At 39.4% G+C, this 23,611-nt stretch overlaps 1 protein-coding gene across 1 annotated transcript in view; it reads left to right on the forward strand.

The window, feature by feature from the left end:
- Positions 1–17,006: 17,006 nt before the first annotated feature.
- Positions 17,007–23,611, forward strand: part of STIM2 (stromal interaction molecule 2) — a 64,502-nt gene continuing 57,897 nt past the window's right edge. Inside the window, exon 1 of the mRNA XM_062493440.1 lies at positions 17,007–17,187. Within this exon, the coding sequence (XP_062349424.1) occupies positions 17,007–17,187 (181 nt within the window). The remainder of the gene's footprint in view (positions 17,188–23,611) is intronic.

The raw sequence follows: 23,611 nt of genomic DNA on the forward strand, positions 1-23,611 counted from the left end.
TCTGCTTCAACAATACTGGTACCACATTCCAGTCTTTCTGGAGAAGCTAAGCATCAACTATGCAATGTCTGCATAAAACCAAAATTAAACTCCATGTATAAAATCAATTTAGAAATAATTACCTTAATATTTTCTAACTGGAAAAAAAAACTTTGCACACGATTGTGTGAAGTGCATGATAATAAATTTCACCTTAAAAGCAATGGTTATTTCTTGTACATTGAGAATGACTACTTGTGCAAGTAAATAATATGAATCACTGTCTAAAATGCATGTAATATTAAATTAAATAAAGTAAATGTAATTCATGACCTGAGTTTTCTGATGTTATTGCCAGCATTGTAAAAGCTCTTTTTCTTTAAATATGAAATTGCTTTTTCAGGCTCACAGCTTAGAGGATATCATCTCCAATACTGTCAAGTAAGAAAATAAAGATACTTTTACTTGCAATTTGTTTTCTTTTTTCTAAGGAAAAGATGGGATCGTACATCAGTTATGCTATCCCCATCTTATTTGTTCTTTCCACAGAAATTTTCTCCATGTTCTTTCTCATGTTAGCTGCTCCTGTTTATTCTTTTCACACACAGAGATGTAGTCATGCATTCCACATTCCACTTTAGCTAGGTATAGAGCTGTCTCAGGCGTCTGCTGAACTCCTCCCCAGAGTCCCATCAAAGGCATAAAATATGTGCCCCTGCAGAGAAGGCCTGAGCTTAGCCTTTCTTCAGAACTTGTTGGAGCTGGTCTTTGCATGAGGCAAAATATTGCCCTGAGAACAATGCCAGGAGTCCTTTTGCTGTGCCCCACGCCCTCTCTGGGAGAGCAGTGCTACGCCTTTGACAGTTTTCCAGCCTCTGTGATTCAACAGCTCAGGCTTCAGTGCAAGAGCCCTGCTCGTATCAAAGTGTGAGGGATTGTCACTACAGTCAGGCTGGCATCAGCTGTTAGCTGTCATACTTTTTTGTGAGGTCTTCCTCACAAATTTGTTTGATTTGTTTAATACCAAAGTTGGAATAAGTAATCTGATTTGATTGATTGTATCTAAGCAGCTGAAAAAGGTTCACAGTCAAAAAATGTTAATGGATTATACAGTCACTGCATTTGCAGTAGGACTTCTGTTGTTGCCTGGTTTATGAACATGTACATGATAATGTACATGCAGTTGTCATTTGCCATACTGAATATAAATCAGTAGAATGTGAATCCTTCATACTTTGCTCAAAATTTGACAAGTGATCTAAGATGTAATCTCAGGTAGGGGTATGAGCTGTATGTCTGTGAATCTTGTTGACTCTGTCAGGATAATGTAGTAGAAAGTTAGTGAACTAGTACATTTATAAGGCTAATTTTAAAAAGGTAAAGTTGTAGACTCTGGGATCACTTCCTATATAAAGAATCAAACTGCTTAGCAGATATAATGTATGAGAGTATTTGGGGAAATTTTTTATCTGGACAACAGAGAAAATTGATGTTTTCCTTAATATTTGCAAGAAGTTGTTTTAACTGTTTAACTAGAAGTTTTTCTGTGACATTTAGTTTTTAAAAAGACATGTGACAGCTTTTATCCTTTACAGCAAGTATTACTCTTGTTTAATATATGGGAAATGAAGGCATAGAAAGATTAAGTGATTTGCTTAAGATTACAGAGTAAATTCCTAAAGGAGGGGAGCAGTCTCTCCTCTGTTGAATTTCTGTTTGCATTTCTGGATACTCAGTTTGTATATAAACCACAAGATCTTATTTCATCTTCAGAACAACACATAATATACATCTACCACTCAAAATGCAGCATTTCACAGTTTTTAAAATCTATAAATTGGATAGTAGTTTAGAAATTATAATGTTACAAAGCAGTCACAAGGATTGTGGCTCAATAAGGTCATTACAAGGTTACCATGGTGTTTTAAAGAATTAAAAGTATTTACTAAATAGCAAGGGAGATTCCCTACAGGCCTGCTGACCCTCTAATTCCCTCTGCTTTGTGCTAGTACATGGTGCAGAATCTTAACGGTACCTTAACCTTTTCCAGATTAGGATTTTTGAGCAGTATGTTCTTTTTAATTTTCAATAAATTTGGAAATGCTGTAAGGAGGAAGAGATAGAGACTATTGGATTCTTGTTTGAAAAAGCAGGTCCATGACTAACAGAATATGGTCTGTTTTTATCTCCCATCTCCCTTGCATCCCCACTGGGGCACTTGAACTGTTCCTGACCTGCACCAGTGTCTCTCCTGCTGGCTGGACAGGGAACCTTGTCCTATGGAGCTCATGAGGATCCCCACACACCTTCTTCTATACAGGAATACTAAGCATATGTGCTTTAAAATGAGATTCAAATAAGATTAAAAAATTAACTAGATACTCATCTTAAGTTTCAACTATACTGTTAGATTTTCATGGATTTTTAAAAATCTATTTTAAAATTTTTTACTGAAGTGGTGGTTTTTTTGTGTTCCACTCAGTTACTCATTTAGTTCCATCAAATACTCTGTTTCAAATTCTAGCTGATACTTGCATTTTTAATCTCCTTTACTTAAAATAATACTAATATTTACTTTTTAATATTAAAACGACTGGTTTCTATCTTGCAGCTAGATACTTCTCTTGTATACATAGGTAATATCAAATATTTACATTTTAATTCTTTGACTTTAGAGATCAGTTCAAACTTCTTGACATTTGTATTCTGTCATTTGACTTCAAATTCTTAAAACTTCTTTTTCATTTTTGCTGTTTCAAGTAATGACAGTGATGTTATTGCAGAATCATATCTAACTTGATAATTACATTGGTTTAAACAGGCTCAGCTTAATATCCAACAACTTGATTTAGTCAAATTGTTTTGGTCTGTTCCTCCCTATCTGAAATCAATATAAACAGACATTTCAGTACAAGAACCAGCTGTCTTCATATTTCTAGATAATGATCAAATTTTTTGCTGCTTACCTTAGTATTCTGGCTATGGTCTGTCAAGGGTTTCTTGTAATGTCAAATAGACTGTTGTAAAAATGCAAAAGTAAAAGGCTTTTCTAAAAATATACTTAAGTTATCTTCCTTCAATACTTCCAAAAATATGTTGAAACTCAAATCTTGATGTCTGGGTCATGAAACAACTAAATAACTCGAACAGTTTATAATTTTTAGTGGAGTATTTGTCATGGTAACAAATTTTATTATGAGAAATGACAAGAATATAAAGACTGTAAAACAGTTGGATATCCCAGTAAAAAGAACAGGCTGCAAGGAGTCTCCAGTTTAAGACACATTTATACTTGTTGCCAGAAAACAAACAAACAAACGAACAAACAAACAAAAAAAAGCAGAAGCTTACACCTATTTTCCTATCTCCTAATGAATTTTATAAAATGCTTCCAACAAGACTGAAGGGATTCCTTGAAACAGATTTGCTGTATAAAGATCAGTTTGGGGAAAGCAATACAGTGAGCTGTTAATTAACAACAAAATAAGCATTTTATAAAAGATACTGAAATACATTGCAAAACTGAAGGGCTCTGTCTTCAGTGAGGAAGGGGAATATTTTAACAGATCAGTAAAATATTCTGTCCAGTATTTTATGTGAGGAAATGGGGGAGGGAGGTGACGGATGCAGCGGGGGTGGTGGTGGGAGGTTCTGGGCGCTTCCTTTTCCCTCTTTTCCTCCAGGCCATTTCTGTCCGTGCCTGGCACCTTGCCATGTGCTGGACCAGCAGCTTCCATCCCCACAGCCCCCACAGAAAGGACAATTAGCTGAAACATGTGTTGCCCAGCCAGCTCCAGCAGGTTTCCTCCAGCCCCAGGAAGCTCAGCTCTGGGCAGGGAATGCAACAGGGCCAGGACCAGGGCTGAGGAGGGGGCCCATGGGAATGGCAGACAGAGGTCCATTAGCCAACCTTTCCCTTGGACTGGGCAGCACCAGCAGGAGAAACAACCCCTCTGAATAGTTCCCCCTCCAGCAGCCATAGGAATGATAACTGGGTATCAGGAATGATACATTCTTGTGGGTCCTTTCAGAAGAAGTGCTGAAGGACAACTCCAGCACTTGGGATTCAGAGTTTGTTTATTTACAGCTTTAGGAACCAGTACAGAAGGCAAAAAAATACCCTTCTGGTAGCTTCAGGCTTTTAGCACAAGGCCACACATGTAGTGAGGGGCTGCACATCTGTGATCTGAACCACTTATTGCAGCAAATAACCATGGAATAAACTGAAATCTCTAGAACCCAGAGATTGTGTGCTGCTATTTGAAATCACGGAAAGACTTTTTGTTCCCTCTACACTTTATGGCTGACTTTTTCAATACCTTAACAAAACTGTTAATGCAGGAAATATAATTTTGAAGAACAACAGTGTGAATGTTGTGCTGTCTCTGCTTTACAATAGTGTTAAAATGTGTCATCTTAGTATTTTTTAAATTAGGCAATTAATAATATGCCTACCAAATTATGGCGTTACTGGCCAGTTATGCTTTGGAGAAGCATCTCAGGATACTTGTCTTTTCTGCAGAGGACACAGTGCAGAACAAGTCAGCAGTTATTACTAGGGACAGAAGGAGTCTGTGGTTAGGACAAGATGTTTGTCTTGGGTTCATTACCATGCTTTGTAACACAGCAAAACATGAACAATGGTACTGCCATCTGACTTTGCTAAATACTAACCAGGAATCAGCCTTAAAAATAATACAAAGGGAGAAATACTGCTTTTTTGGCAATTTTTTTTTTTGAGTTTGTTTAAGCCTAGGTAGGTTCACCTGATTCTGTGTCTTGTTGGACATTGCTGGTTGCAGGAAATGAGTTTGAGGTTCTCTGAAGAAAGTTGCACGGGGGCCTCCGTGTACCCACATTTCAAAATTAGCATGTTGTAGATATTGGACTACTGATATGTGCAAACAATTCTCTCTAGAGAATTTGCTTTATGGAGGACCACAGTGCTTTGCCAAATGACATTGTGTTTGGCTGAACAACTTGAACAAATTGTTTATTTTGGAATTATGACCAAAATAAATGGAATATTTAACAAAAGAGTTAAAGACACAATTTGTGCAAGACAAAGCATGTGACCAATTTCTGTGCTTTGCTTTAAACAAAAAAGCCTGTATCATGTTGCTAAGATACGAGTTGGAATGTGATAGTCAACAGCAAAATATTAGGTTTCATTACCATAATATGTTTTAGTAGATGTCTGATTGTTCATTTCAAGAATCATGTTCTCTGAATGTTACATTCTATGGTTTTTTTTCTGAAAAGCTCAATTTAGGATAGTTATACCCTAATAAGTCTAATTATAAATAGTAAATCAGCAGAAAATACATTATAAAAAGCATTAATATTAAATTTTCCATGTGTTCAGTGCTATTTCTTATCTAAATATTTTGATAATAATTCAAATGTCACAACATTTTCTCTTTTCTCCCTTTTTTTCCAAGTACATCTGGGTTACCAAAACAAGCATTTCTTTGAAGCCTAACTGTGGTCTGTTAACATCAAGTTCTAACTGTGGAATACTGGCATAGTTACCACCTGCAAGGAAATTCCAGTTACTAGAAGGACTCCCATTACTGGTGAAGTTCTCTCCATCATTTCTGACCTTAAGATACAATTAGATGTTTCATGTTAAGGTTGTAATTCGTACTAATTGTACCGAATTTCTGAAGGCATTACAGGTAGTTGATAGACATAAGAAAGAGGTGCTAGGAGTATTAATGCCCCTCATTTCCATTAACACAGAGGCAGGAGAGGCCATCTGCCACCTCTGCCTCAAGCAATGCACTTCCACTGTGGGGAAAGCAATCGTTGAAAGAAAGGGAACAGGTGTGGAAAAAGGTGTTCAAATGCTGTAGACTGTGACCTCTGCAACACAAAAAGTGATCATTTGCTGCCTGTATTTTTAACAAAGTACACTTTCTTCTACTGACTTTATATTGAATTTTTATTCAACAATTTTTTTTAATTTTAAAAACTTGAGTAAGTTCTGTTAATCATACAAAAGATAAAATGTCTTTTTGATATGTTTGTATGAATTCAAACTTGTACCACTAGATTTTTCTGTTTCAGAGCTTTATCTTCTTCTCTCTTCTCTTTTTTCAGTCTTGTATCCTTGTATAGTTTGTCTAATCTGGGTTTCCTGTCTATGGGAACTGCAGATTACAGTTTATAGAAAATAGGAACCTTTCTGATTAGGATTGTTTTCTTCCCCTGGGAAATGTGTTTTTATTCTGTTACAAAGAAATCCTGGAAAAACTTTAAATTCTGTATCAGTCCATTCCTGCATTAGGTGGTAATAGGGATAAGGGGTAAGTATTATAGTGGAGAGTTGGTTTATGGCAAGTATTATTTATTTAGGTAGCTAATCAATATTCAGTCTTGAAAACACACAATTAAAAGGTGGAAGTGGTAGATGTTTAGTTTTGCAACAATCTAAGTTCATAAAGACATAAATAGAGGTTTGCAATCTTAGAAAGCCAAATATATCAAAGACTTTCCTGTCAGTGCAGTCCTCCAGAAACAGCAGGAAGTGATGACCAGGGTGTTTTCATCAACATCCTGTGTGACCACTCTAAATGCAGACACTGGAGAGCTCTGTGGACGAAGAGAGTGGTGCATTGCCTGCCAGGGGAAGTTGCAGACACAATAGTAAGTGCAGATTTCCTCAGGCTGGATGATAATCTATGTGTTCACTCAAAGTCGGAAAAAACCTTTCTAAGACCTTGGCCACCTTGGCTTTGGAAGAAATCACACACACAAGAGTGTTAGGCACTAACTTGCAAGCAAGTAATGGAAAACATGGTTAGAAAATTCATCCCTACTACTAGACTTGGGATGAGGGAAGGGCCGAGATAGTAGATTGTACAAATAAACTTCTTTGGTTTGTATACACTAGATCTTTACACAGGATTCCAGAGCATGGGACTAGGACAAAGTGAAAATACTGTTTCTAGAAAAAAGACAGGGAAAACTGGGGTTAGGGTTAGGCTGAAGTTAACCTAGCAATCTGGGCAAAGAAAAAGCCAAGTATCATTATAAGTGGAATCTAAAATAATAATTCATAATGTTAGCAGCTTGACACTTTTTGCTAGTTTGTCTCATTTTTCCTGCTCTCTGCAAAATGATGAAGTTTCGCTCCTGAGGTTTGTAATTTTTTTCTTCTTTTTTTCTTTTATTTTCCCTTTCCTTTCCTTTCCTTTCCTTTCCTTTCCTTTCCTTTCCTTTCCTTTCCTTTCCTTTCCTTTCCTTTCCTTTCCTTTCCTTTCCTTTCCTTTCCTTTCCTTTCCTTTCCTTTCCTTTCCTTTCCTTTCCTTTCCTTTCCTTTCCTTTCCTTTCCTTTCCTTTCCTTTCCGTAAACTGTGGAAAGTTTGTTTTTTTTACATAAAGAGCAAGAGTCTCTGGCATGTATGGTCCATCTTGGCCCATTCAGATGAGGGTTTCTTTTGTTTTCATTGAATAATCAATTCTATATTAGTATTTTCCTAGTTTAAAAGTTTGAACTGTAATTCTCACAGTTAGTTGAGTTTCAGCTCAAGGCTACTATTCTTCTTGCTAGGCAGTTCTGAACATTATTATAAAATCTCAGTTCAGTCTTTTCTATTTTATAAGGGAAAATATCACCTTGTTCAGCAGCACAAACACATGCAATGTAAAATGTTATAGAAGAAATAGCCCTTCATAGATAGGGATTTTTTGTTCACAAGTTCCAAACAGTTTAATAAAAAGTATTCTGAGTTGAACTGGCTTTTTTAGTCTTCTTTTTGTAGAATTTACTGTAGATCTTTCAGAAAACTGGGCACAACCCAATGAAATGAATATGTTCTTGATGCAAATGTAAGCCATCTTTTCAGTTTTCTCTAGATGGAAATTTTGTTCCTTCTTAGAAAAGACCATGGAGAGATTTTTAAATTACAAGTGCAGGATAAATTATTCTCTCCTGACTTCAGACATTTAAACAGAGGTGGTTACTGATACTGCTCAGGAAATTGTTCCAATGCAAACAGGTCAGTGTTGTGCACTCTGCTTTTGGTGGGACCATTTAAAGGCAGGGCTATTATGGAACAGAAATGTTCTTTCAAGACTTGGTGCTTTATTAAGATTTCACTAAGAATTAATGCTAGGCATTTAAGCTTTTTATTTCCTCCATAATGTAATATATTTTAAATATTCACTAGCCCACTTATTTCACAGTGAGTTTTCAGGCTGTGAGATCAGTTAGATCTAAAAAGAGAAATTGATATCATTCAAGAAGTGCACCACTCATTCCTTTCAGCTTAAAACTCTCAGGACAAGGCAACTGCCCTGCCTTAAGGAACAGCACCCACTGCCATAGTTTGTGGTTTACTGCAGTCTCTCTCCAGTAACTCCCTGTAGGTGCCACATCTGCCTCAAGCCTTTATAGTTTAGAAGCTATTAGCAACATACAAGGTGACCTGTAAGGTCCCTGCCAACTCAACCCATTCTGTGATTCTATGAATTTAATTTTTTGGATCATGTAGGTAACTGTTTCTTGAGCTTGTATCTTTTTACAGATTACAAAGATACCAAGATTGTGTAATAAGAGATTTGCTCTGGAGTGATACTGAGACTTCCAGTACTGAATGATCACAGACACTAATTCTAGGGGAAGGGGAAAACTGCTGGTGTTAGAACAGGTAATCCCACTGGGAGCACATCTTACAAACCAAATACTCTTTTGAGTCTCTCTTTAGTGACTTTAGTTCTGAAGGTATTCTCTGAAATTACAGTGGCGTAAACATGAGAGCAGATGCTAAAACATTAGGAAAAGTTTACCCATTACTACAGGACATGCATTCCAACTCCTTCATGTGGTGAGCGCTTTCCTTTATGGCTGTTTTCTGGTTATATCTGTAAGGCCTAAAAGGTATTTTGATTCCTGTGTCCCAAGAACATGAAATAAAGAAAGGCATCAGGGGCACTGTTAGCTGGTCATTTCCTATTGGATAAGAAACAGAAGATACTGACATTCTTTATCCTGAAAGTTGATTTGCCTCTGCATATTTGAAAAGCTTCAGATTTTAGATGCTTATTTTAGTAAGAAATTACCAACCTGAAGTTCCCATTACTCTCTATTGATTCTTAAGGGATTCAGAGTTGATTGTCTCTGATTTAGACTTTTAGTTGAGCCCTTCCCTGTGTTTCCTATTAACTACTATGAACAGTTTAGAAGGAACTGCTCAAACTCATTAAATAGAAGATAAAAAATATGACCTGTTGTATACAAGTCATATCAGAAAGCTGGAAAATCTTCACTGAATATAGAACCTTTTTGTCCCACCCTAACCAAAACTGTTACAATTTCATAATGGGCAGATAAAGGAATAAAAAAAGTCCAGATCCAAGAAAGTTCATGACAGCTCGTTCAACGCCAATGCTCAAGGAAGCTTAGCACATTGCACACAATCTTGCAAGTACTGCAGCCTGCCAAGCAAGCAGGAACAAAAACGAACTATGTGTACTTTTTCTACAAATGCAAGCAATGGATGAAATTTTACTCTCTTAAAAAAAAAAATTGTGAAAAATACAGCTATTTGTACCAAATCAGAACACCAAATGCCCAAGGTTGTGTTCTGACTGTAAGAGAATAGTCTGTATCCAATGACCTTGTAACTGAGGATGCAGTCTCTGATTCTTTCTCTCTATTACCCAATTAAAAACATATAAAAATTGAGACAAAGAAAAAATGTCTGTTATTTGATTTTCTGAGCAGTGATTTCCATATGTCCTTCAAATTTCTGGGTAATTTGAGACCAGCTTTCTCTGCCTCTGCAGAATGATCTTATTTATTGGAGTCTGTCGCTCACAGTACCTGGCAGTGCAATGCCACAGATCTAAAGAGCTCCTGTTTACAGGATGTGCAACTTGCCTGCAGAAATTCCAGGAAACCGTCTGCTTACTGTGACCTCAGAGAAGCCATTTCAATTTACCACCAACCATCTGAGAATAGAATTGTATTTACATGATACACATGTTCACTAGGCTTTTTATTACTTTCTGTTAGTCACAGATCATGAGAATATAATCTCCTACTCACCAAAGTTCTGATCTCTGAGTGATTGCTCATTCCACTTCTCAATCAAGAGCTTCTAAAGGTATCAAAACTCGCTTGAAGCAAAAACTTTTGCCACTTTCTTTTTTCTTCCTCTGAAGTTTGTAAATAAAGGTCTTTGTTCTTATCCCATATATTATCTTAAAGGGACAAATAACTTCCATTGTGAATAATTAATCTGACAGCATTTTTCTGACCATGCTCATTCTGGTAAAGAACAGCTTTATATATTATGAACTAAGCCTTTATTTAGACAAAAAAAATGTTGAAAAATACTACTCACATTATTTTTAACGCAACAGTTACTTCATAGACCCTGAAAAAATTAAAACTGATCCCCAGAATGCCTCTACCAGCCTGAATAAGCAGAATCCATCCTGACAGTTCCTGTTACATATGAGTAGGCACTGTTTTCTCTGTGCAAAAACCTACCCAAACATATCCCAGGAGGCACTCTTCAATACTTGCTGCATTCATGAGAATGTGCTAAATGACTCTGCCCAAATGATGTTTTTTTAATGTGATTTTTATTCTATTTTTTAAACAGTTGGTCAATATGCTTGTTATAAGATAAAAAGTAGTCATGCAGTAGTGACTCTCATCACCTCCTGATTGTGCATTTCCTTGTTTCCTGTCTAGCAGGAAGGGACGGAATAAGAAGACACAAAGCTCTCACTGTCTCTGCTTAGTTAATGTCAGAATTAGAAATTTGCTGGGATCCAGGGAAAGTGGAAGAAATATTATGTATATACTGGGGTTTTTTTCATATGGTGGTAAAATTCTTTGTTCTCCATTCCCTCTAAGACAGACTTTTATTGGTGAATCATGTCAATAGCTCTCACTTCTGTTTTGAAATTGGTTAAATTCTCACATTACTTGAAAAGTGAAAAAGCCAGCAATTTATTTTAAATGTATAGATTTGTTGTGTTAATATTGCTGTTCAGGAATGGTTACACTGATCATTTAAAGACAGTTTGAACTACAAATGAACCCATTATGATTTTACTGTGAATGTAAAATTACCACAATCAAAATCTTCTTGTAATTTAATAAGATGCCTGGACTTTTACAACCTGGCAATCAACTCTGGCAAAACCAGTTGTAGTGATGTATGTTCTGAGTTGATCAGATTATGAACTTTGTCAAATCATGATCTCCTGTATTATCCCTTGGTAATTTTTAACGTATTTCTGATTACCTAAATCTGTAATGTAGTTAATTTCCACAACAGTTTTTGTGTTACTCCTAATGGTCTTTAGCTGTCAAAATATGTAGCAACCAATCACTTTGCTGTAATCTGACAATCAAAAATATTCAAGATAGCAAGATCCCTCCCTGCTCCTGCACCACAGTAAGATTGTGTCCTGGTAAGCTGTTTGGCTCCTAATACAGATTCCAGAAATCAAAGTGCTGCCTGAAATATTTTATTCACTCATTCTGCCATTGTTTTCCTTCAGACTCTATCTCCGGATGCGCCTCCAGATCTTGTGTAAACAGATTGAGTCTTTGTTTATTTTTGAAATAAACAGAATTCAACCACAGTCTGCCTAGCCAACATCTCCTAACTGGAATGGCATCTTTGTTCCCATAAAGAACTCAACAATTTGAAGAAAGGATAAGCAAAGCTTCTATGCAAATACAAGACTCAGCTGCAATGAACACTTGCTGAACATAGTGTGTTCCAAGACTTATATTTGTCTTTACTCTATAAGTGTTAAGGAAAAAAATCTTCTGCAATGCCTGAGACAATGCTGATTGGGAAATAAAAATCTCAAATTAGGAAACTTAATAAAAAATTCTTTGCAGATCTGCAGCTCTTGTTTTGCCCTTAAAGACTGTTCCTTCTTTCTTATTGAAAGAGATTTTGTTATTTTGGCTTATTACCGGGTAATTTACTCGCTTGAGGGATATCTAGACTCATGGTCACTGATAAGAAGATCCTAAGGGCTAATACTCCCATCAGATAAAGAAAGTGTTTCACTAACTTCCATTCTCTATCTTCCAATTATCTTATTGGACTGAGATAACAATCTATGACCCATAGTTTCTTAGTCCATTAACAGCTGGAAATACAAGACCACTTAAAATACTTTGTATAGTTTCCTCTTGAACTAGCAACTTTCCCTCCCTAAAACATAAACTTCAGTAATCCAAAAACAACTGAGAAGGGGATTCTAAACTGATCCTCTCATTCTGGCAAATATGAATCTTATAAAATTCCACCTTCATTTGATATTTTATTAGCACATGAAATCTGAGAACTGGTAGGTTTTATAATTTGGGTGCAGATATGAATAACTTCTCTAAACAAGAGAAGAATTTTGAATTTCAATCTCAAACCTGTTCAAAAATGAGTGTTTCTTTTCACAGCACTAGTAAAATCAAATGTTTCTTGGACAATTTACCAATAATCTGGTAGACATGAGTTATCTGAATTTGAATTCAGTTTGTACTTGCATTGTTTAAAAAAAAAAATAATTTCTGAGTCTTCTTTCCTGTAAAGTAACCTTGTAGTATTTTTTCAAAGTTTTTGCTTTGTTTCTGTTTCCCCCACCAGGTTTCTTTCTCATCTGTTTTTATTAGTCTGGCTTATTTTTCCTCATCAGTCTTCTCATCTACCCAGAGCATTCACAGCTTGTAGTTTGGAGAGACTGCAAATGACACCAAAGAGCAGAAAAACTATTACTCTATTGTTCAAACCTGCTTCAGAGTTGCTGTAGGGCTGGCTGAATGCATATATTGGAAAAAACTGTTGCCATTAAACTCTGAAGATTATTTCCTCTCCCTTTTTCTGTTCAGATAAATCAATGTGGTGATTAAGGCTAGGTGAATGATAAAATTGCTAACGGGAAAGGCAACTTGAAGCAGTTAATACATGCTAACAAAAGGGGGAAAAAAAGTTTTCTGAAGCTGCACTGAAGATCAATGGAAGGATGCAGGACAAATAAAAACCTTTCGAGTTATCCATACTGCAAAGAACACTCAGAAAATTCGACCAAGACTGTAGCAGTCAATTGATACTCATCAGGATTCGTGACAGAAAGTAACGTAAATGGCAGAACTCTTAAGCCTTCAAGACCAGTTTGCTCCCTGCAAAAAGATCAAGGTAGGCACTTGTGGGAAATGCTGTTGCAACATTATATCAGCAATATAGCATACACCAGTGCCCGACCTCCTTCGGGAAAGGCGGTCGTACTCAGAGCAGACCACAAAACAAATAAACTTTTAACTTTGTTAAAAAGTTAACAAAGGGCGTCCCCGTGCTCTGGAGCTCCGGGAACATGAGCTCTCCTGAAGCCCATGCAGCCACGGGGCACCAAGGCAGTGGAGACCAGGCTGCCCATCTGCCACCGTGCCGCTTCTGTCCAGGTGGTGCTGGGTCCAGCATCCACGGCAATGACACAGGAGAGAAGTGATACCAACTCTGAGGTTCTCCTCATGTTCCTCTCCTCGGTTCCTCTTGTCTGGGAACAGCGCAGAGATTTTGGATATGCCTCTTTGTAGCCTTTAGCAGCTGATAGTTATCAGTGTCTCCATCCTGTCTCACCTCTGTGAGTCATCAGGATTTCTTCATTGCTCTTTTTCTCCACAACAGGGTGTCTTGTAAAACTGCACATAGACGTAACATTACATAGAGTAATTTGGATGCAAATAGCATAATCCAAGCTGAAAACTTTTTTGCTGCTCTGTGCTTCATCTAGCGACCCCACGTTCAGACATTACCATTCGTTCTCCATTCACAACAAATTCTAGCCCTTCTATTACAGCTGTCTGCATTCAGAGGTAGAGAAAACATTCTAAATAGCAAACATACCCAAAACCCACACAGCTCTGCTGATGAATGGGGCAGGTCACTAGTGATGAAGAACTGTGAAAAGGCTGAGATGCTCAAAGCCCTATTTCCCTTGTACTTTACAAGCAAGGTCAGCCCTTAGGGTTCACAGAGCTCTATGCCTAGTTTGGCAAGGTTTGGAGGAGGGGACTTCAGCAAATTTAGCAAATCTTTGCAAGTCCTTAGGGCTGAACATGAACTGCTTGTAAAGGTGCTGAGAAAGGTGAGTAACTTCATTGTGCTGCTTCCTATCACCTTCTAAAGGCTGTGGCAATCAGATGGGGTTTCCAATTGCTGGAAAAAAGCAAATGTCACATCCATCATCAAAGCAAGGTGCAGGAAACTGCAGACCAGCCATCCTTACCAAGTAGCTCTCTCAGAGGAGATAATGAAGGAAATGTTTCTGGAAGCCATTTCTCTAATGACAAAGGACTAGTCAATTCAGAAAAACCAGCACAGTTCTACCAACACAATTGCCTTTGGTTATGAGACTTGGCTCAATGACTGAAATGCTAAGAGCAGAAAATACTGATTTTACCAAGGGTCTTTTGCTGTGACATCCACAGCATCTTTGTAGTCCAGTAGGGGCTAGGTAAGTAGTCAAGGTGGATGGCAGTCTGAACCACTCCACTTAAAAAACAGTCTGAAATGAAACTGGCATCTGGTTATGAGAGATGCTCCTCAGGATTGAGTAGGGGAGTTAGACTAGAGGAATTCTAAAGGTCATTCATTTTTCTCTGATTCTGTGATGAAACCTTGCAGGGCACTCCATAGAATTTGGGTCCTCATATTGAAGCTACAAATCATTTAGGTTTCTGTGGATTAATGCATTAGGCTGCAGCCTTTCCTTAATTTTGAGCTCATGCAGCTGATTCTGCATGATATGAAGTGGCACTGCATCATGAGGCATTTCCAGCTAAGAAGGTTCTCACTGCAAGATCTTCTGCTATGGCGTCCTGACCAGCAGTGACATCCCCAAAACTGCAGAACACAGGCATAGTTTGAAAACAATACATTCCATGCTTCATGATTTGGGGACTTGTAGTAAAAAGCAGGAGGTGAAAATGAACCAATATTGCAATAGGACTTTAGCAACGATCTTTTATTACTTTAGGCCCACATCTTTTACTTGGAGTGTCCCCATGTCACAGATATTCTGATGCAGAATAGGCTTTTCTTTACAGTACCTGTGCAGTCTGGATCTTTTGACTTCACTAAATCTCAGTGAAAACAGTTCACACTTGTCCAGGAAACTTTCCTCTTTTATGTACCTTTATGCATTCCTCTCTGTCTGCAATATAACATTAACTAATTAATTAAATTAACAGCCGGTTTCTTTGTTTCCATCTGGGAAATTTATTCTGCTCCAGATCCCCTCCCTAAAGTTAAACAACACTGAACAAGCTTTCTTAAGATACAGGCTTTTCATTGTTCTCTTTGCACAAGATCTGGTCAGATACTATTGGTCTTTAAAAGCTGTTGTATTCACCAGCAGAAATGATAATGCTATGCACAGACTCCAGAATTCAATAAGAGTTCATTAGGTTTAGACACATTTTCCAAATCTTTATATGCTATATGATTACTTAAAAGTTTTGGGTTTTTTTCCTCAGAAAAATGTTTCTACTGGGATGGAGTTTGCATGCCAACTATAGCATTAGAGAAATTGTTTCCTGCTGCATTTAATAGTACTGTAATGATTTCACAGTTAGCTTTCTGAATTTTGCTGACCTGCAGAAGCAGCTCGTGTTCGTGTCTCCTGTAGGTTCTACTTAGCAGCCAAAGGCTTCTTTCAAGGCTCTTTCAACTGTTGTTTCTTAGGTAATTGCAATAGTTGATAGCAAATGTAATGTTTGTATAGCTTTTAGCATTTGTTCTGCATTATTGTCTCACGTACTGTGTATCTAAGATACTAGATTGAATTTGGTCTTTAAAAGCTGTGTTATTCTCGTTAAATGTCTCTAAACAGAATACTGTAAAATATCACAGGTTTGGATATCAGAAAGTACGGACAGGCTTTACTGCCCTTCAGCAGCTTGATAGAAACATCATAAGCATTTTTTTTTTTAGTCAAGATTTTAAGCAAATGAAATTGCAGTTGAATCTTTGTGAAAACTTGGTTTTCTTGGTTTCAGTTGTGTGGGATCAGATTTGAAACTATTCCTTTGTCTCGTTTTGTTGACATTTTGAGAGTGCTGTGATACATACCGTACCTAAATTTCCCAAACCTCTCCTCAGGTATCTGCATTGGTGGTGCCATAAGGGCAAGTTTAACAAAATCCAAGGTCCCGTTTTGCCTTGCAGCTAAAGTATCATGTTTTCACGTTGTGCCTTTCCTGAATCTGGCCCAGCCGGACCTGAGGGGCTCCGGGACGCGCCTGGAGGCCCCGGGGGAGCCGGGTTCTGGCACCGACCCCGGGGGTCCAGCGGGATGGCTGCTCCCCGCACCCGGACAGGCGCGGTCCCGGTCCCGGTCCCGGCACCCGCTGCTGCCGCCGGCCCTGCCCTGCCCTGCCCTGCCCTGCCCTGCGCTGTGCTGTGCTGTGCTGTCCTTTTCCCCCTGTCTGGTCCTTTTCCCCCTGTCCTGTCCTGCTCTGTCCTGTCCTTTCCCCCCTGTCCTGTCCTTTTTCCCCCTGTCCTGTCCTTTCCCCCCTGTCCTGTCCTGCTCTGTCCTGTCCTTTTCCCCCTGCCCTGTCCTTTCCCCCCTGTCCTGTCCTTTCCCCCCTGTCCTGTCCTTTTCCCCCTGTCCTGTCCTTTCCCCCCTGTCCTGTCCTTTTCCCCCCTGTCCTGTCCTTTTCCCCCCTGTCCTGTCCTTTTCCCCCCTGTGCTGTCCTTTTCCCCCCTGTCCTGTCCTTTTTCCCCTGTCCTGTCCTGCTCTGTGCTGTCCGGTCCGGACCGGGCCGCGCGCCGCTCGCCGCCCCTCCCCGTGACGTCACCGCGCGGTGACGTGTCGCCCGGCGGCGCGGGGGCCGCCGGAAGCGGCGGGAGGCGGCTCGGAGCGGAGCGGAGCGGAGCGGGTTGGTGCCGCCGGAGCGACAGCGGCGCAGCGCGGAGCTCCGGCCCTGCGTCCCTTCCTTCCATCTGTCCTTGGTTTCCTGCCTTCGCTCCGCGTCAGCGGCGGTACCGATGAGCGGGCTCCGAGCGTCCGGCGTGCGGCCGGTGCCGACCTGCCTGCTCCTGCTGGGGCTGCTCCTGCCCGCCGCCGCCGCGGGCGCGGGGTGCGAGCTGGAGGCTGCGGACGGCGGCGGCGGCGGCCGGCGGGGAGGACGGGGAGGCGCGGCCGCCTCTGCGGCGGAGCCGGTGACAGGTAACGGCCCCCGCGCGTCCCGGCGGCGGGCGGGCTGTGGTGCAGGGGTGGGACGCTGTTCTCCCGGCGACCGCGGTGCTCCCGGGAGCCTCCGAGCCGCCTCCCGCCGCCGCGGGGCCGGGCGCGGTGCGGCTCTGCAGAGGGCGCCGGGCCGGTCTGCAGGGGGTCCGGCTGCGGCGGCGGCACTGCGGTACTGCCCGGCGCGGCCCTTCCCGGGAAGGAGCCCGCCGCAGGATGTGTGCAGGATCCTGTTGAATAGCGATATTGTTGAGATCCGGAGCCGCCGCTTCCGCGTCGGCTCCCGCGGTGCCGCCCGTGCGGGTGTCCGGGGCGGCCTCCGGCGGGGACGGCGAGAGACCCGCCGAGCCACCTGGCGAGTCCCGCTGTATCGCAGCACTGCTCCTGCGAGGGCAGAGGTGTCCGTCCCTGCCCCCAGGGGGGTTTAGTTGTCCGGGAAAGTGGGAGGCATTCCAGGCTTCACTTAATTCTTAAAAGAAAAGTCACATTACCGTACTTAGGGCAATTGGGAATGCCTGCAATTAAAACCAGCGGTTTTACTGGAACATTTAAAATAATGTAATTTCAGCAGGCTGTGATGGCTCTGAATTGCTTATACGCGTTCTGAGTCTATCTTGTAATGAACAGGAGGAACCTTTACTGCCTTTAGACAGTTCACTTAAGAAAATGGGATTTGTATATTAGGAAATTCTCAGAAACGTTTAGAAGTTTGTCCTGTCTCATAACGCGCTTTTCAAAAAGCTCCATGATTGGAAGGATGAACATGGGAAGTGGACGAAACAAGAATAACCCGTATCCCTTCAGAATCAAAGTAGTGTGCATTTCTCAGAGAAAAACTTCTGATGTTGTTGGGAATAGTATTGACACCCTGAGCTGAAAGTGCTGAACTTCAGCTGATGACATACCTGGGTTTCTTCTCAGCCCAACACCTTAAAGACATGAATTTTAATTATAATTAATGAAACTTCAGCAGTAGTCATGAAATAACTCCCAGGCAGAGATGCAAGGATACGCGATCTAGCGGTCCTGTTTGAGGATGCGACATTTCTGAAATCTGAAGTGTCCAATCTGTTGGCTTGCTGTGTGAAGGAAGGAAGTTGGAACATCCGCAGTCTGTAAGCAGCAGTTGTACCTCCCAAGGGTGTTGTGGAAGTGCTCTATCAGAGCAGCTCTCTCTCTTCTTGGTTTTTGATTGCAACTGATCTGGTTGTAGGTGGTATTAAGCGGTTCTTACTGTGAATACTGCTGGTGCTGTCTACATTTTGTGCTTTATCAGTTTTGATGTATCAATCTGTGTGGAAAAAACAAAATTTTAATGTTTTATGGACTTTAAAGGTACTCAGATGCCTATGAGCTGTGTTCTTTCCCACTTAGCAGTGACTCTGGTGAAGAAGTAATATAATTATTTGAGAAATCGTACTTGCTACAAATGGATTTATTATGTTACGTGACAGTATGGTCTGGAAAAATACATATGCTTAAATGCCCATCTTGCAAACAGTTTTAAATTTTAGGAGTTTTCAATGTAGTTCTGTGTCCATCCACTTAATAAATACATGTTTTAATTTGTCACGGAGGTTGTTTGCATATCTAACTAACTAACTCCCAAATAGTTTAAAGTTACTTTTTGCAAAGCTGGAAGAACTCTTGAAGGTTTGGAAAAAAACAGATGACTTTTCCATGGGGTGATTTTAGTTATATTATCTATCATTTTCCTAAGAGGTAAAAGTTGCAAATGCACTATTGAGTTAGGAGAGAATACCAGCACTCGTCTGGAGAACAACAGAATTAACTTTTAATTCGGTAATTTTGCCTGGTTTGAGAAGTAAAATCCAGAAGATAAAAAGCTGCTAAATATAAAATGCTGCACTAGGAAGAGGCCGTGGGTTGTTCAGATAGAGATGTTTGGGAAACAGAGCTGTAGGAAATAATTCAGGATTTCTAGTCATAAATTGGTCCAAATGAGCAACATACAGGCAAAAGTAGATACCATCCTTGTGTATGTTAATCGAGTTTTAAATTGCAGAAGGCTTTTGGTTTTTTTTTCTGATTGCACTTTTTTGTCTCGTTTTGAGTATTAAATCCAAAAAATACAGAGGAATGTAACGATGTGCCTTGAGAGGTTCGGAACCTATGAATTAATATTTTTTCATGAAAGTATTACATTATTTTAATGTGGTGGAAAGGGCTGTAGATGGGTATGTAAAAATGGTTCACAGAAACACTGGGAGCTTTTAAAAACTTTTTTTATTTTTTTTTTTTACTGTTGTTGAGATGTAGGTTAAGAGGAAGTAAATTTTAGTGGGTGTGATTTAGATTAAATATAGGTTGGAAAGTTTTTATCTAAAACAGTCAAATTACATAGATTGTTAAACAGGTTCTCAGTATTAGAGGTTTTTATTGGCTTAGAAAAGAAGCTGGCAAAGATAATCTAGATGCTTGGCAGAAAAGGGATGTGTGATGAGTTTTAGGACTAGGGAAGAGCCTATGGTTTTATTTTTCATATTTTATCAGATATTCAGGTACTTAGTTGATTATATAGATTATCATTTCTGTTGTCTTGCTTGTATTTGTGCCTGTTTAACAGTATTTTTGAATGACAGCTGAGTATGTAATATGTGACACTGTGCTTGAAGGTATTTAGTCACGATTATGAAAATTGGACTGACAGAACTGTGTCTCCCTTGGAAGGAACATCATGAGGCTGTTTGCTATTCACTCCAGCTCTGCTTCTTCACTACTTAATTTGGTAGAAGGTTTTAAGGAACCTTCTGTTCTAAGCTTGAAGATAACACTGGGTTTTCACATTTTAATCTTTACCTGTTTTTAAGTTGCTTTGTAATTCTGGATAATGATGGTTTCTTTTAATGTTTAAATTTAATCCATGATAGTGGATTAACTTGTCTGCCTTTGGGTGTGACAGAGAACCTGCACCTGTATTTGGCTAATAAATTTCTCTTAAGTAATGTCTTATAATATTTGAGACCAGTTTTAACTACAACACTGCATTGCATTTACTGAAGAAACAATAGGCAACATAATGTAACCTTTTTTTTTTAGTAATTTAAAGATTTTTCTCTTAATTACATTTCTGTTCTGGAACTTAGCCATTGTCTTAAAACTCTGAGCTCTTCAAATTAATCAGGATTTGTAATTTGAAAGGTTTATGGAAAATGGTTTTTTTAGCTGCAACTCTACAATTGGCTTAAGCTGTTCTAATGTGGGTGTCTGTTTAAGTGGGACTTTTTTCTCTGGAGTTGACCCCAGCTGGCCATGCGTGCAGTATTGATACCACAAGAGAGCTAGTAGGAGCACACATGCTCCTCCCACTGCTGGAAACCCACAAGAAGAGGAGATTCACGCTCCCTTTGTACTGCCCGACTTGTCCTAAATATTGTGATGAGCACTGTCTGTTGCCTTGGCTTGCAGGAATGTGACGAGCCACAGGCAGCAGGTAAAACTATGAATTTCTTATCAGACTTTTTCCTGACTTGCTTTAAGACTTGCACCAGTGCGAAGAAGAGGGAGGACCATGGTGACAAGAGAGGGGAACAAGGATGGTCTGCTTCCTGTGATGGCACCTAGTGGTAGTCAGAACAGAGCTGCTCATAGAATTTCATTGCTAAGGTGACTGTGAAACGGCATCAGTGGCCTTTTTGGGGCTTGAATAATGCATTTGGAATTTGGTGGCTGTGTGTGAGACTTCAGGTATGGTGAGCTAATACAAAGAGGATGGTGAATTTGGGCACACATCAAAATGCTTTTGCGTGACTAGTTTGGCATGCACTGGTCTTAAAAGTTTGTGAGCTATGGGAGTTTTGTTGCTTTCTTAGTAAACTGCCAGTAGATTTCTCTAGTGATGGAGACTCAGCATTACAGCTCTGTGGGGTTTTTTGTTTGTTTGTTTTTTGCAATTCCATTTCTTCTGTATATCTCTAGTAAAGCTTCTTGTAATCTGGTTTTACTATTTCTGGTGGGAGGACAGAAATTTCAAGTCCTGTCTCCTCTAAAGGGTGTTGACTTAAAACTGTCATCTACTTTTTGATAGCATCTCACTGCAGTCAGTCATCTGTATTTGAAATATAATTAGCTTCTCAGTTAAATTAAGTTTTTAATTTAACATGTTTTTTATTTTTAGTCATGTATAAATAAAAGAAATTGAGGAGAGATCTGTGTTTTGATAGCTCAGTCAGCAGTTTCATTGTCATAGCTATGAGATACAGTTTAAAAGCAGTGAGTGGCTAGATTTGTAGACAGTTTTGAAAAAATTATTAAAAAACAATTAACCAGGAAAAATCTTGACCTTTATGTAGCTTCGTGGCATTGGACTTCCACTCAGAGATGAGACATCAAGGACTTGTAACTTCTTCTGCCCTTAGCTGACTTTTTTTACCTTACAGCCTTCCAGTGTTTTGTTTGTAACTCTTCAGTGCTTCTGCCACTGTGTTCTGCACCTTCTGGTGCCCTGTGAGGTTTTTCCTTCACCTCTTCTGACAATTCAGTCTTGGTGTGGTGATTTAGACAGGTTATTTAGCTGGTGTTTTTTTCCTGGTGTTAGAGTAGTAGCATGTAGCAGACCCTTTCTTAATACCCCCAGCGTCGCTCCCTGAGATGTTTGAGCTCTTTCATGTCTCCATCAGCAGGTTTTCATGTTGCCCTTTCAGCTATAAGCTTTCTGAAGACAGTCTGCTTTTCTGAGGACCTCCTACCCGATTCTGGCAAGATGGGCCTACGCAACTTGGGCATGACTCACTTTTTTCTGCTTAACTCCAGGGTTGCTGTTCTATCATAAATAGGTTGAGCTGCCATCTATTTGTCAAAAGAGGATTGTGCCCAGTGACAGGAGCCGTTGATCTTGATAAGATTTCTCATGATGATACTACTACTATGAAAATCACCTAAAAATACTGGGTTTTTTTGGCACTTGTATGAAGTAAGCAGTTTGATAGCCTTCTAATTGGTTTTTAGGTTGTGTTCTCTAACTTGTACGTCTTTACATCTTTTTTTGTGTTTTTTCTGTATTAATTCTCAATCAGAATTTAGGGAGAGGAATGCATAGCAAAGAGCTGTGAGGTGGTAAATCTAAGAAAATTACTTGTGTTCCTTTTTAAAAAAAAATTAATGCGTGGTCAACGACTCTTCAGAAATCAAAACTGTATTATTTTACATAAGTGTTGACTGATTTACTGTGGAAATCCTGGTGTATGTGTAGACTTCATTTGGATTAGTCTGTTGCATCCTGTTTGTGAAACCGGCTTTTTAAAATGCAGGAATTTGAGATGTTTATCTTGACCACATAGGGAGTGTGTAAAAAATAAATAACCACAATGTTTGCTGTCCTAAAATAAGCAGATACACATTTTTAGAAACTAAGGTGAGTTTCAAGTTATTACATAAGTTAGTGTTATTCTGCCTTTGGTTACTACTTAGTATCTCCAGTTACTATGGAAACTGCGTATCTGAAAGAGGAGGGGTGAATACAATTATAATGTGTTGTTAAAATTTAGAATCAGCACAAGCAGAATGTGATGGTTGTCAGAAAATTTGCCCTTGTTTACTTGATTTCTCTGAGCAATTCAAACTTAACTGAAGAGAGTTTATTTATACCTTTCCTGCCCCTTTCTGCTGTATCTTGATTGTTTTCCTTCAAATCAAAAAAAATCCATGGCATTTTTCAAAGACCTGGTAGGGGTGGACGTCTTTAAATTTATATAATGAGATGTACAGTAGAATTTTAACTAAAATTCATCTTGGAAATTAAAGATAATATTCTTGTCAGTACAATTAAGAATTTGAGCTCACAGCACTCAGAACTGTTGACTCATTTGATTCAACAGAATTCAAATTAAGAGGTAAGAACCACTGGCCTTTTCAATCTCATTCCTATTGTCTCTAGCTAAGATTTTTAAGTACATCAAGGGATTTTGTCTCCATGCAGACAGTGCTATGCTACTGCAGGTGACAGTGCTATGCTACTGCAGGTGAATCTTTCTTCTCCAGTGATTCCTAGATATTGAGACTGGAAGGGAATGCATGACTGAGTTACTGCAACTTGTGTTGCAAACCACAAGCAGCACCACAGAAGCTTGTAAATTTGTGCTTGTGTAAGAAGCTTGTGTAAATTGGAATTGTTGTTGAGGCTACCTGGATTGTGTGAAGCTTAACTTCTGCAGTAGCTCAGAATTTGTAGGAATGCAAAGATAGCTTTGATCCTTTTCCCCTAGGCAACACTTTCTGTTTCCTACCTTTTCTTGTGCATTATGAATAATTTAAAAACTGTCAGCAGCCCAGCCCTCTGGTACTGTCTCCAGCTAAAAGTTTAATACCTATTTTTTTTTTTTTTTGTGTACTATGTTTCTGTAGTTAATGTTCATTTGTAAGAAACTGTCATGTGCTCAGCTTCTGG

The sequence above is a fragment of the Cinclus cinclus genome, chromosome 5 (genome assembly GCF_963662255.1).
Source record: "Cinclus cinclus chromosome 5, bCinCin1.1, whole genome shotgun sequence".
In the NCBI taxonomy this organism is placed as follows: Eukaryota; Metazoa; Chordata; class Aves; order Passeriformes; family Cinclidae; genus Cinclus; species Cinclus cinclus.